The sequence below is a fragment of the Nicotiana sylvestris genome, chromosome 11 (genome assembly GCF_000393655.2).
Source record: "Nicotiana sylvestris chromosome 11, ASM39365v2, whole genome shotgun sequence".
In the NCBI taxonomy this organism is placed as follows: Eukaryota; Viridiplantae; Streptophyta; class Magnoliopsida; order Solanales; family Solanaceae; genus Nicotiana; species Nicotiana sylvestris.
The window spans coordinates 110420947-110436594 of NC_091067.1; the positions used below are offsets into that span (position 1 = coordinate 110420947).

Below are 15648 nucleotides of genomic sequence, written 5' to 3' on the forward strand. Positions count from 1 at the left end.
ACCAATCACTAGGTTTGTGACTGTACAGTTTTTTGACACAAATTCCACCTTGTTTCCCTTGTCACAGATCTAGGAAACATTTAGCAAGCTATACTTCAACCCGTTCACATAGTACACATTTTCAATTGAGTGTGAGAGAGACTTCCCAATCCTTCCAACTCCTAGAATATATCATTTCTTTCCATTTCCAAATCATACACTCCCTCCTTGCAGGGTCATAAGTGAAAGGAAATCATTTGTACTTCCAGTCATATGCTTTGAGCAATCACTATCCATGTACCATTTAGGCTACTTCCTTTCACTATTCCCTACACAAGAAAATCAGGAGTTAGACTTAGGAATCCAAACTAGTTTGGGTCCCCTATAATGAGGAAAGGGATGAATGAGAGATCTTTTGGTCCATGCAGGCATCATGCATTTTTTATATGAGGGACCAGATTCTCTACCAGTAGTTACTTTTTCAGCAAAAGATTTAATTTTTTGTTGTGACTGAAATCTGGCCTTACAGTTTTCTTTAAAGTGCTCATTGTTACCACAGTGAGTGCAAAGCCAATTGTCAGATACAATAACGTACTTTCTATGAGGGTTGTAGGGAATCTTTTCCCTTTGAAACCCAATCCCCTGCATGTTTCCCCCATTGTTAGTGTACATGGCAGTGATAGCATCAAAGGACCAGGTCTATTTGAGTGACTTTTCAAGATCACTCTTCACTTTGCCTAGTTCTACCTGAAGTTGTTTGTTTTTCTCAAGCTCAGCACACAAACTAGACTTCACTAAATTTAACTTACTTTCAAGCTAAATGTGTGCCTCGCTTGCAACTTCCTTTCCGTTTTTAGAAGTTTTGGGCCTACTCTCCATTTTAGGTTCCCCAATTGTTTCCTTCAAATCCACTATCACCACTAATAGGTCATCTTTCTAGTGCTCAAGGTTAGTAACTTTCTGAGATAAGACTTCTTTATCGCTTTTTAAATGCTCAATGGTATCTTTTAAGTCTACCACAACTACCATTAGATCATCTCCTTCATGTTCTATATTTGCAATTTTTTATCTAAGGCATCCGTCTCTTTCTTCAGGTTCTCAATTGTTTCCTTTAAATCAACTACAATGACTACAAGGTCATCTCTTGTCTGTTCTGCTTCTCCTTACTCCACAGTTAAAGCATCTTTATCATTTATAAGATTGTGATAAGCATCAATTAACACATTTGCAAATAACATGAGTTTTTTAGGAGAATAAGATTTTAGATTTCTCCGAACATCCATAAAATTTACCTCATCATCGTTGTCACCTTCATCATCATCAGACTGGGCCATCAAGGCAAAGATCGAATCATACTCAGTTGCTTCGCTTTCCACTGCCATCATTGAATTATCGCCATGATCATTTTCTTCTTTAGATTCGCTAGAAGAGTCTCCCATGTAGCAAGATCTTGTTTTACAACATTGTCAGTGGCATTATTTCTATTGAAGCATTTATCAGGAAATGGGTTCCTTTTGGCTGCTTTATCAAAGTTGTTTTTATACTAATCTTGCTTTAGGAGAGGGAAATCCTTGATGAAGTGTCCTGGCTTGCCACATTTATGACAGAGGTTATAATTTTTTGGCTCGCTAGAACTTCTCCTTTTTGGAATGACTCCATTCCTGTGAACCATCTTCTGGAATCTTCTTGTCAAGTAAGCCATATCACCATCCTCACCACTTGAGTCATTATTGTCCGTCTTGAGGACCAGGTTTTTCTCCCTATTGGTATCTCTTCTTTCATTATGCTTATTCTTCTTCTTCATTTCATATGTTTTCAAATTGCTAACAAGCTCATCAACGGTTAGCTCCTGCAAGTCATTCGCCTCTGTAATCGCGTTCACTTGTTTTCCCAAGAACTGGTAGTACACTAAGGATTTCACTAGGAGAGTGAAGCTCATTGATGATAGAGATGAACCGAGTATGCATATCTTAGATGGATTCATCGTCTTTCATCCTGAAGAACTCATATTCAGTTGTGAGCATGTCGATCTTAGATTGCTTCACCCGTGTTGTTCTATGATGACCCAAAAGGTCATCACTCATTTTAATAGTAAATTTTGTGTTTCGAGACCTTAAAAGCCTCTTTTTGTCTCACCTTGATTTGCGTGCACATCCCGAGCGCATTTTCGAAAAACATTTATGTGAAAACTAAGTAAAATAAGGAAATTGGCTTTTAAAATTAAATAAAGTTGACTTTGGTCAACATTCTTGGTAAACAGACCCAGACCCGTGATCCAACAGTCTCGTAGGGTCCATAGTAAAATTTGGGACTTGGGCGTATGCCCGGAATCGAATTCCAAGGCCCCAAGCCCGAGAAATAAATTTTTGAAAGAAATTATTTAATTGAAATTATAAGAGTTTTTGGAAATGAAAAGAGGTTTGAAATTGATGATATCGGGCCCATATTTTGGTTCCAGAGCCTGATAAATGTCTTGTATAATAATTAAGATGAATCTGTGAAGTTTGGTAAGAATCGAAGTTCGTTTAGTATAAATCAGACCTTTATTTGAGAAATTAGAAATTTTGATGTTTTTGGGTTATTTCATGAATTTGAGGTTTAATTCATAGTTACTGATGTTATTTTGCTGATTTGATCACACGAGCAAGTCCGTATGATATTTTTAGACATGCGTGCATGTTTGGTTTGGAGGCTCGAGGGCTCGGGTGAGTCTTGGATAGGCCACAGAGTTAAATTGGACTTAGGAAAACTGTTGTTGTGTTGCAGGTCTGCAGGCTTCACAATTGTGAATCCTGGCTCACAAATGCGAACTCGCATTTGCGAAGAAACATCGCAATTGCGATGATGGGCTGGGACAGGGAGACCTTCACATTTGCGAGGCTCATGTCGAAAATGCGACCTTAGCAGGCATCGCAATTGCGAACAGTTGTTCGCATTTGCGAAGAAAGCAGAGGTAGGCCTTCCTTCGCAATTGTGAAGCTTTTGCCGCAATTGCAGGTTTGCATTTGCGAACATGACATCGCAAATGTGATATCTGCGCCTGTGTAAAATTAAACTTAGACGAAAATTCTTATTTTTCAAACTCCCTCAAACCCTAAGCTCTCTTGGGCGATTTTCCAAAGAAAAATTCTTCTCCCAATCAATTCTAAGTCATTTCTAACTCATTTTCTTTAATCTATAACATCTTTTCATATGATTTCAATTCAAAATCAAGGGTTTTCATGGGGGAAATTGGGTGTTTTGGGTAGAACTTAGGATTTTTAAATTTTGGGGATTTGGACCTCGATTTGAGGTCCGATTTCAAAACAAATTATATATTTGAGTTTGTGGGTGAATGGATAATCGGGTTTTGGTTCGAACCTTGGGTTTTGACCATGTGGGCCCGAGATCGATTTTTGACTTTTTGGGAAAAATATTAGGAGACCTATTTTCATGCATTAGAATTGATTCATTTAGCATTTATTGATATCGTTAAGTAAATTGTGCCTAGATACAAGCGAATTGGTGGTAGAAACAAGAGGTAAAATGGCAGTTGAGGCTTGAATTGTGTTCGTGGCATCGAGGTAAGTGTTTGGTCTAACCTTAGCTTGAGGGATTAGGAGTTGTTTCTTATTTTCTAGGTGTTAACTGTTGAGTATGGCGTATAGGTGTGGTGATGAGTATTTATACATCGATGTCAAGCATGCTCGTGAGTCTTATACTATGATTAATGTGACTCCGTTTCGTATTGTTCATATTTTATATGATGAATTCTATTGTTGAACAAGGCTTATGGAAGTATTATTGGTAATTGAACATTGTAGAGCATTGGCTCAAGTTGAGAATTGAGTAGTGAAGTAATTGTGGAAAAGAGAAGAGGTTTATGATATTGTTTCCCTTGCCGGGATATTATTTTTATGCTATTGTTCCCTTGCCAGAATTTTATTATGATATTATTGATTCCCTTCCCAAATTTCTTTGTGATTGTTGTTTGGGTGAGGAAAAGTGTAAAGCACAAAGGGTGATGCCGTGAATGATTTTGAGAGTGTTAATGCACGAAGTGTGATGCTTTGCTGATATTGTGAGGTAAAAGCATGAAGGGTGATGTCGTGCCGCACGATGTAAAATGTCGTGCCATGATATAAGTGATAATGCACGAAGGATAATTCCATGTCATGATTATGTGAGGTAAAAGCACAAAGGGTGATGCCGTGTCGATTATATTGATTCTTATGGTGAGGACGAGAGTAAAAACATGAAGGGTCATGTCGTGCACTTGTCTTTGATTTCCTTATTCTTGCTTACAGTTGAATTTTCGTGTTCCTTTCACTTCTTTACTGAGATTTTGTTTGTACATGACATTCCCCGCAACATGTTTCCCCTACCCATCTTTAACTGCTAGTTTCTATCATTATTACTTGTTGTATATGATATAACTGCACAGGTTTATTTGATAGTCTTGTCCTAGCCTCGTCACTATTTTACCGAGGTTAGGATAGGCACTTACCAGCACATCGGGTCGGTTGTGCTGATAGTACACTCTACACTGTGTGCAGATCCCGGTGCTGCAGCTTTTGGACAACAGTGAGGTTGCTGCCTTCAGTCCATCAAGCGACCCGAGGTAGTTTTGCAGGCGTCTGCAGGCCTTAGCATCCCATTTCTATCTAGTTTTTCTTCTATTCTTTACTATTTCAGAGACAGGCATGTATCTATTTTGTTCGGACCCTATTTGCAGTATTCTTAGATAGTCTATGAGATTGTGACACCAGTTCTAGGTAGATGATGTTTATGGATTTGTATCGGTATTTTCTAGGTAGCTTATGTTAAGGGAATAAAAATTAAAAAGGTTAAATAATTGGAATAATTGGCTTGCCTAGCTTTCACTAGTAGGTGCTATCACGACTCCCGAGGGTGGGAAATCCGGGTCATGACAAGTTGGTATCAGAGCTCTAGGTTGCTTAGGTCTCACAATTTACGAACAAGCTTAGTAGAGTCTGAGGGTACGGTACAGAGACATTTGTATTTATCCCTCAGAGGCTACAGAGTTAGGAAAAAACTTCACATCTATTCTTTTCTGTCGTGCGACTTGATTACTCAATGCTAATTGAACTTCCACTCTATTCTTTCACAGATGGTGAGAACACGTACCGCTTCATCAGCTGACTAGCAGCTCGAGCCCCTAGTAGCAGCTCCTGCAAGGGGCAGAGGTAGAGGTCGTGCCGGGGCCCGAGGCAGAGGCAAGGCTCAGCCCAGAGCTCGAGCAGCAGCAGTAGCGACGGAGCCTCAGGTTGAGTTTGACGATGAGGTTCCAGCCCAGACAGTTCCATCAAGACCAGCTCAGGTCCAAGAGGGGTTCATCGCCACCCTGGTACTTCAGGATGTCCTGGTCCGTCTAGTGGGCCTTATGGAGAGTGTCGCCCAGGCACGCTTGCTTCCTGTATCACCAGTCGTCTCTTGGGCAAGAGGGGGATCCCAGACTCCTGCTACTCGCACTCTGAAGCAGATGGCTCCCCAGTTTTAGGCTCCAGTAGCTCATCCAGTTAGGGTAGTTCAGCCTGGTGTTGTCGCATAGACCAGTGAGGGGCCAGCTATGTCTACTAATGCCTTGTGGAGATTGGACAGGTTCACCAAGATTTTTACTACTACTTTTGGTGGTACATTTTCTGAGGATCCCCAGAATTATTTGGACAGCTGTCACGAGGTTCTACAGAACATGGGGATAGTAGAGACCAATGGGGTCACCAGCTTTGACTTGGGATCAGTTTTCTCAGCTATTCTGGAGAAGTTTCTTCCTATCACTCAGAGGGAGAACTATTAGAGGCAATTTGAGTGTCATTAGCAGGGTTCTATGACTGTTACTCAGTATGAGACCAGATTTATTGACTTGGCCCGTTATGCTCTTCTTCTACTTCCCATTGAGAGAGAGAGTCTGTGAAGAGGTTCATTGAGGGACTCGTTCAGCCTATTAGATTGCAGATGGCTAAGGAGACAGGGAGCAAGATTTCTTTTCAGGATGCGGAAATTATGGCTAGGAGAGTTGCGATGGTTCTATCATAGGGGAGTAGTCAACGGTCTGACAAGAGGCCTCGTCATTCGGGCAGGTTTAGTGGTGCCTCATATGGAGGCAGAGATTCTTTTGTAGGGGCTATCCTTCCAGGCCGTTTCATTCAGCACTTCAGGCTTCTCACGGTGTTTCAGGTGGCCATGGTTCTCATATGTAGTATGCAGATCAATTGCCCTATAGTGCACCGAGCTCCTATCAGTGCACATCCGCTCTAGAGTTTTCCGAGTGGTTATTAAGGCCGTCAGGGTCAGTAGTCTCAGCAGCCAAGGGCTTGTTATACTTGTGACAATATGAGCATATTTCTAGATTTTTCCCTCGAACACCGAGCAGCTCTCAGCATCAGGGTTCCTGCACCATAGTTCAGGCACCGAGTATTCCACCGACCGCTCCGCCAGCTAGAGGTGGAGGTAGAGGTGCTAGAGGTGGAGGTAGAGGTATTAGAGGTGGAGGTCAGGCCGCTAGAGGTGGAGGCCAGCCAGTAGGAGGTCATCCCAAAGATGTAGTTCAAAGTGGTGGGGCCCAGCCCTGATGTTATGCTCTTCCAGCCAGGCCTCAGCTGAGGCTTCCAATGTGGTTATCACAGGTACTGTTCTGGTTTCAAGTAGAGATACTTCCATTCAATTAGATCGAGGATCTACATACTCCTATGTGTCATCTTATTTTGCACCATATCTGGTTATGCCTAGTGATTCCTTGAGTGCTCATGTATATGTGTCTATACCAGTAGGTGATTCTATTGTGGTAGATCATATCCATCGTTCATGTATAGTTGTGATTGGAGGTATTGAGACTCGAGTAGATTTGTTACTTCTGGATATGGTTGATTTTGATGTCATATTAGGGATGGACTGGTTATCATCTTACCACGCTATCTTGGACTATCATGCCAAGACTGTGACCTTAGCCTTGCCAGTTTTACCTCGTTTAGAGTGGAGAAGGACTCTTGGTCACTCTACCCGTAGGGTTATCTCATATATAAAGGCTCGACGTATGGTCGAGAAGGGGTGTTTGGCCTATTTGGCACATGTTTGTGATTCTAGTGTTGAGGTTCCTTCTATGGATTCTGTGCCTATTGTTCATGGGTTTCCTGAGGTATTCCCTTTAGACCTGTCGGGTATGCCACCCGATAAGGATATTGACTTCTGTATTGATTTAGCTTCGAGCACTCAACCCATTTCTATTCCACTGTACCGTATGGACCTGTCTGAGTTGAAAGAATTGAAGGAGAAATTACAAGACTTGTTTAATAAAGGCTTTATTAGACCTAGTGTCTCGCCTTGGGGTGCGCCGGTGTTGTTTGTTAAGAAGAAGGAAGGATCGATGAGGATGTGTATAGATTATCGGCAGTTGAACAAGGTAACAATCAAGAATAAAGTATCCATCGCCGAGGATTGACGATTTATTTGATCAGCTTCTGGGTGCTAAGGTATTTTCAAAGATTGACTTGAGATCTGGCTACCATCAGTTGAGGATTAGGGCATCTGATGTCCCTAAGACAGCTTTCCGCACTCGGTACGAGCATTATGAGTTCTTGGTGATATTATTTGGGTTGACAAATGCCCCAGCAACTTTTATAGATTTGATGAACCGAGTGTTCAAGCCTTACTTGGATTCGTTCATGATAGTCTTCATTGATAATATTTTGATCTATTCCCGCAATCGGGAAAAGCATGAGCAGCATCTGAGAGTTGTTCTTCAGATTTTGAGAGATAGTCAGTTGTATGCTAAGTTTTCAAAGTGTAAGTTCTGGTTGAGTTCGGTTGCATTCTTAGGTCATGTTGTATCAGTAGAGGGTATTTAGGTGGATCTGAAGAAGATAGAGGCAATCAAGAACTGGCCTAGACCCGCGTCAGTTACAAAGATCAGGAGTTTCTTGGGTTTGGCGGGCTATTACTGTCGTTTTGTGGAGGGATTTTCATCTATTGCAGCCCCGATGACCAGATTAACCCAGACGAGTGCCCAGTTCAGGTGGTCGGATGAGTGTAAGGTGAGATTTCAGAAGCTCAAGACAGCTTTGACTACAACGCCGGTGTTGATTTTGCCCACAGGTTCAGGGCCATATACAATTTATTATGGTGCATCTCGTATTGGACTCGGTGCGGTGTTGATGCAGGATGACAAGGTCATTCTTATGCTTCACGACAGTTGAAGATTCATGAGAAGAATTATCTAGTTCATGATTTGGAGTTAGCAGCCATTGTTAACGCGTTGAAGATTTGGAGGCATTATCTGTATGGCGTGTCATGTGAGGTGTTCACGGATCATAAGAGTTTACTTTGTTCAAGCAGAAGGAGCTAAATTTGAGGCAAGGAAGGTGGTTGGAGCTATTGAAAGACTATGATATCACCATCTTATATCATCCGGGAAAGGCCAATGTGGTGGTCGATGCTTTGAGTAGAAAGTCAGCCAGCCAATGTGGTGGCCAATGCTTTGAGTAGAAAGTCAGCCAGTATGGGCAGTCTTGCGTATATTCCGATCGGTGAGAGACCGCTTGCTTTGGATGTTCAGGCTTTGGCCAATCAGTTCGTGAGGTTGGATGTTTCTGAGCCCAGCCGTGTGTTAGCTTGCACAGTCGCTCGTTCTCCATTATTTAAGCAAATCCAAGATCGGCAATATGATGATCCTCATTTGCTTGTCCTTAGAGACACAATGTGGCATGGAGGTGCCAAGCAGGTTACAGCTGGAGATGATGGAGTTTTGAGGATGCAAGGTCGTATTTGTGTGCCTAATATGGATGGACTTCAAGAGTGGATTTTTGAGGAGGCCCATAGTTCCCGGTACTCTATTCATCTGGGTGCCACTAAGATGTATTAGGATTTGTGGAAACATTATTGGTGGAGGAGGATGAATAAGGATATTGTTGCATATGTGGCTCGGTGTTTGAATTGTTAGCAGGTAAAGTATGAGCATCAGAGACCTGGTGGTTTGTTCTAGAAGATTGAGATTCCTGAGTGGAAGTGGGAACGTATCACTATGGACTTCGTTGTTGGACCCCCACAGACTCAGACGAAGTCGATGCAGTGTGGGTTATTGTTGATAGGCTGACCAAGTTAGCACGTTTCATTCCTGTGGCAGTTTCCTATTCTTCTAAGAGGTTAGCTAAGATCTATATCCGGGAGATTGTTCGTCTTCATGGTGTGCTCGTTGTTGATACCCATTTTTCCCTATGTATTTTAAATATGCATAAATACCTTCAAAATAGCATATATATGCATATATAAGTATGCACAAGGTTTTATAATTTTTCCCATAATTTTAAGAGTTTAAGTTGATTTATTTTCTCCCCTTTTATTCATAAAATCCCCAATAATTATTTCCAAAATTATTATATGATAATTTATTTATTTGATTTCTATACGTATGCCAAAATATGGCTAATATAATTTTCATGCATTTTCATAATTACATTTAGTATTTTTTTAAGCTAAATTGCATATAATTGCAATGTTAGCCCATTTTAAGATATAATTATATTTTATAGGCGTAAAATCGGTCCCTATATTTTTAAAATGTTAATTATGTATTTTAAATCATTTTAGCACCTTAAATTATTTTCCAAAAATTACTTATTATTTATTAAAATTAAAATAGGGAAAACTAGCTATTTAAATAATAGCCAGATTTGGCTTTCAATTGTAGCCCAAATCGGACCCCTCCCCAGCCCAATTTCCTATTAAATAATCCGACCCAAACCCTATAAAACATTACCCAAACCCGGAACCCACCTACCCGGTTGAATCCTAACCGTTGATCTCCCAGATCAATGGTCCACACACACCCTTTCCTTTTTAATTCCTAAATGACCCTCTAACCCTACTCATTTCCAAACCCCCGCCGCCTTCAGATGCACTCGTCTCTCTTCTCTCTCAACCTAAGCCTAATTATTCTTCAACTAACTCCTCCTTCTCTGGTCATCTCTGGCGACTACCTTTCAACCCCAAGCCTCCAATGGTCACTCCACTGCCTTGCTCATCATCTCTAAGGCCTTTAAGGGTCTTGGGCTATACCGATTTGGATCTAGGGTTTCTATTTCTGTTATTCATGGCTTCTCCGGTGTGATTTTTGACAAAATCACACCTTATATGTTACGATCGGTAAAGTTTACAACATGTTCTTTCGTTTCTATCTCGATTTCCTTTGAAACCCTAGCTCTCATCTGAATCTCTCAAATCTATGCTATTTTTATGATCTAAGTCCGTTTCTTCCTATGTTTTGCACTATTCTCGAATGTCTTTTGAAAGATCCTCAACTTCAAACCATTTTACTTTCTTTAAAAAATTAGGGTTCCTCGGAGTTTCTTCTACACTTGTTTTAACCAATTTATGATTAAACCTCTTTCCTTGATAGTTTTGACTGATCTTATGTTCCTACTGCTTTTTAACTCGACTCTGTTAAAAGCCCTAATTTTTTAAGACCTTCTTTGTTTTGTTCTGCGTGTTAGCATGATTACTTGATCTTGTTAAAGTTTCTGCTGGTTACTATGCTTCGAATGGGTTTTTCTACTGAGTTTTTAGCTTATTTGTATCACCTCCGTGTGATTGTTATTCATGTTGATTTTTTCATCTCTTGATTCCTTTTGTCGATATGGCTGACTTTGCCTATTTGCTACGTCTGTTCGTTCTTCTCTATTTATACGTTGCAATATAGAATCATGACCCTCTCTTGATTTGATTCTGATTTCCTTAATTGATGGTTTGATTGCAAGATTTTCTTTCAAAACCCTAAAGTTCTACTCGTCTGTTTAAATGGACTGATTTCATTTCCTTATTTATTGTGGTACTTCATTCTTACTGAATCCTTTTCTTAATTGGTATATTCTGTACTTAGACCCAATCATATGCTCTATACTTTTACTACCCCTTATATGGTAAAAATCAGTCTTTCTCAACTGATTTTCTTTTCTTGATTATCCTTGTTGGTATCCGTTTAAGCTGTGATTCCTTGATTAAAGGGGAGTACTTGTATTAATTAGATTCTAATTGTGATTACTTCCATAATTGTGTTGAACCTTTACTTGTTACCTTATTTTCTGCCTATTTTCAAAACTATAAATACCCTAAGTTTTTCATTAACACAGACACGAAAATTTTGGTTGTCAAAACTACGTCTCTTACTAAAAATCTCTGCTCTCCCCTCTCTCTTGTGCTATTTGCTGCTATTAGTCGGCTGCAAGCCAAGGCTAATCATATGTGCTCTCTTGTTCTTTCATTCTGCTTACTTCTCTCTTCACTGGTATGTCCTAGTTTTAATTTAAAGCCTCAACAACAACATGCTTCTCTTATTGTTTCAGTTTCTCTTATTTCTAGTTTGTTTTTACTTGTGGTTCTATTGTGAAACTTGTAGTTAAGTTACATTATCAGCATGTTATTATGTCTCCCCTTGCCTTTTAGTTTAATGTATTCCTTTATGTGTGTTTCAAAGCATGCCTTGTCAATTATCTTTTACTTACTGTGTACTTACCATCTTATGAATCCCAAATCCTTATCCCCCTCTATGTGTGTGTGTCCTTCCTGACTGGTTTGTGATTATGCCAGTGTCAACTATTTCTGAGCATGTCCAAACCAGTCCTAAGACTTTTGCTGGGTTATGTGTTTGCAGTCAAATGTCTGTGTATCCCAAACCCCTTGACCCCTGTGTAACTACTAAATTCATTTGGATTCTGTAAACTAGCTGTGTATGATCCTATCTTAAGGTGTTTAAGCTTTGTTTACTACTCCAACCTCTTTTTCAAACAATCTCTGTTGCTTTACTAATTGCTTTCAAAACAGACTTTCTAATCCAGTCTTTAATAAACCACTTTCAACTTGTGTCCTGCAATTTCACTTCACCTTAGTCAATAAGTTCTGCCCCCTCTAGTATGTGTACTGCCTTGGGATCCTCTTGAGAGCCCTCTAAACTCTGGCATACTGAGGCTGGCCTTTCCACACTATACTGGTTCAATGCTTGTTTGCTAAGTCTAGGTGTAAGCATTGCCCGAGGTCCTTGAGACACCCTTAGGGAATTTTGATGCACCTAGACTCTGATTTGTCTATGGAATTGAGGCTTGTGAGACCATTGGAGGCTTTGGGAAACTTGGGCGTAATTGTAGGCTCCCTATAGAATAGTTTCTTGATTTTCTATTTCTACTTATGTAATTCATTCATTGGCCTGTAATAATTTGTAAATCGATATTTGGGGTATTTAGTAAAAGGGTGGGTAGATGCATACTTTAAAGGGTAATACAGGTGGAAATCCTGCACTTAGGACATTATTTTTAAACGTCTTACTGCTTGCATAAGTAGAAAACATGCTCATAGGTTTGCTTTTCTAAATCTATTTGTTTTGCCTAATAGAAATCATGCCTATAGGATCTCACATCTTATTTTGTTTGCACAGCAATCATGTTCATAAGGTTCTGCATTTTGTCATGTTAGAAACCATGTTTGTAGGTTCCAAACCATTATGTCTTAAATCAGTAGATGACATGCCTATAGGACTCAACTCCAATTCAGTTCTAATAAGTCTTTCTATATGTTGCTGCAAATCGACTAAAATCAGTAATACATCTAGATATCATGCCTATAGGGATCTCTACTCGCAATTATGTCTGATAATTTAATTAGCCTAATACATCAACTTCATTACGCCTAGTTCATTTTCAAAACTGGTCTTATTAAGTGTCAAACATTTCCTGAAACAAGTTCTTTCAAAATTGCTTTAATCTCATTAGATATCATGCCTATAGGTATTAAAGGAGTCTATTTCGAAAAACATGTTTGTTTCTGCATTAACATAGACCCCAGCATACTGTATATAGGAAAGCCTTAGAGCATTTCCAAAAAAACTACATTTTCCTGAAGCCATCTTTGTCGCTTAGCGTTTCTGATTCTAACAGGCTTTTAAAAGGGAGTCCCTAGGCAACTATTAGGTTATAACTTCCGGGTATAAAAGTTTTTGTCTGTTTCTGTATATTCACTTAGATATCCTTCTTTAGGATATTAATTAATAAAGACCTTAATTGTGTTTGAGTCATGCTGCTTGTATGTTTACTTGAGGAGGAAACTGTGAGCCTCTTATTTGCTTCCATTATGTGTGAAAGTCCTAAATGTTTTGACTGTCGCTTTAGAGTTTTTGTCTTTCTAAACCTTAGGGGTACGTCCAGAACTACCTATAGGTAGAGGTCCTAACCCCCTCCGGGAGCATTAAGAAGGGACGGGTAGCAGCACGCAATAGGAATCAGTGACCAAACACTCGCTTTGCATGACCAATAAGGGGATGGGAAGGGTAGACATGGGATATGATGACTACACGTTAATGTCACGTGCAGCCCTTCATTGAGGAGTGTTTACTGGACATTGTGTGGGTTGATCCTATAGGATAAACAACCGAGGACTCCTCTTTACCAAATCCTCTCTCTCTATTTAAGCTTGTTCAAACCTTTATCTTGCCACTTAAGTTATCTAACGTACTTTACTTGCGACTTATTTGATTCAATTGTTTATATGGACTAATTTGTAAATATAAGTTCGGCCGAGACCCATAGTTATGGACCAAGAGGGGTGCCTAACACCTTCTCCTCGAGGTTACTTCGAGCCCTTACCCTAATCTCTGGTAATACAAACCAATCCAGAGTTCATCAATCTAGGTGACCTAACGCACCATAATCCATTAGGTGGAGACTCTTCAAATACCCAATTCCCAAAAAGAAATGAGTCATTACACCCCGTGAATGTCGAAACCCGGACCTCTTCCTCGTCAAAAAGGGGAGGGAAAAAAGGGGCGCAACAGCATGGCGACTCTGCTGGGGATATTTTTAGGCTTTTACCATAACGAACTTATCTTTTACAAATTTGTCCAAGCATGCTTATCCCGTACCCTTCTCCCTTATCTGAATTTAACTGTCTATTTTTCAAGCATTTATGATATCTTTATTACCCTGAAAATTGACTTGTCTCCTTGTTTTCCTTTTTCTGTAATTGTCTTTTCAGTTATTTAAATGCTGTATTTATTTTTCCTACGTGAAAATACTTGCCTACATGTTATTAACTACTGCATAAATCATGCTCCACATCATATTCCACTCGTGCGTCTCAAATCCTATAGCAATGTTTCAATGAATGGTTGCGCTCTTTCTATTTATTACCCTTAAATTTGGAAAGACTTATTTGCAGTAAAACCAGTTGATTAGCGGTGCAGTCGATGGTTCCGTGCCTTCCCCCTCAAGTTGTCCGCTTGAGGGTACCAGTATAAAACCCCATAGAAACCTTACTCTGGTTAAAATTGTGCATGTATCATGGTCAAACCTAGTTGGATCAGTTATGTTGTCCACATAATGATCCTTTAAGATCAGCCTTATCCTAAGTCCATCGGGGTTTCCATAATCCCAACGTACGCAACCATGTTTGTGCATTAATTTGGAGAACTAAATGCCGATATGTTGATCATAAATGTATAAATAATCAAGTCTAGTGGGGATAAGGTCTAACCCTTTTGTTTTGTAGAAAATGAGGAACGAGGTCCCCAGCTTCGGTATGGTTAGCACACCCTCACTTTTGCTGGACTGGTGGAGGAATCTTCCATTAAATGACCAAATCAATGAATGAAAAGAGAGGGCTGCCAAATCCAGCGAGAAGCTGGAATACAGCCTATTGGAATTGGAAGAAAAAGTGAGGAAGAGAGTCACCGACTGCCAGAACGCTGGGGGGAAATGAAGGAGAACATTTGGCAAAGGCATTTTTATTGGTGAACCTACGCGAACTAAAGGATTTGATCAACGAGAGCATTCAACCTGAGGAAGGCCCTTCTGAGACTAAATAGATTAGGTTTACTCACTTTCCAAATCTAATAAGGTCAAGTGCCAGTACTTACTTGTTTTATTATTGTGTTAGTATTGTTTTTGGATTCGTCTACTTTTATGTTATGAAATGAAGCATTTATCGGTATTTGAAGCTCTCTAAATTTATTTCTCGCTAGGCCTACCTCGGGCACAACGAGGCTCCCAAATTAGGATACGAGTTTATATTTCGCAATATGTGTTTAAATATTACAAACATTTCAGAATCCCCACTAACTTGTTACCTTTTTGTTTTGTTTATTTTTTATTATTATTCCCATCCCCATAAATTGGTTCATCCATACTGGCCTCATCAGTATATCATACCAGATCCAGATGCCCTCCACCTCCTTCTCTTCCAAGCAACACAAAAAGTAGAGGGAAATCAAAGATGGACGACTTAAGTAGAATCCAAAAGGAAAACATTAAGAACGTAGAGACCTCTGATGGCCGTAGTACTCCGTCCCGAATGACCTGGTTTTGAGACTTGAACAAAAGATACTAGAACTGTAAGGAGAACTTGAGCAGGTCCGTAATTTGGCAAACTTGTCACTCACCCTCAATGTCGCTGATATCCACCAACAGAACGCAAAGAACCTAACACCTCCTCAAAACACACAAAAACAACATCCGCAAAATCCTACCATACCAAATCAATACGCCACTCGACCACAAAATATCAATCCATTGCCAATACCAACTCCACCACAACAGCATCAATCAATCCCATACCCACCAACCAGCACTTACCACACCCCCATTCAACTCAAAAGCGATACCTTGGGATTATGTCGCCGAGGCTCGGCGAAAAGGG

The 15648-nt window shown here is 40.0% G+C and overlaps 1 protein-coding gene across 1 annotated transcript; it reads right to left on the reverse strand.

Moving 5' to 3' along the window:
• Positions 1–1522: 1522 nt before the first annotated feature.
• LOC138881480 (uncharacterized) lies at positions 1523–1963 on the reverse strand. Its single transcript, XM_070161709.1, has one exon. It carries the CDS (start codon positions 1961–1963, stop codon positions 1523–1525), a length of 441 nt encoding a protein of 146 aa, XP_070017810.1.
• Between the last annotated feature and the right edge of the window lie 13685 nt (positions 1964–15648).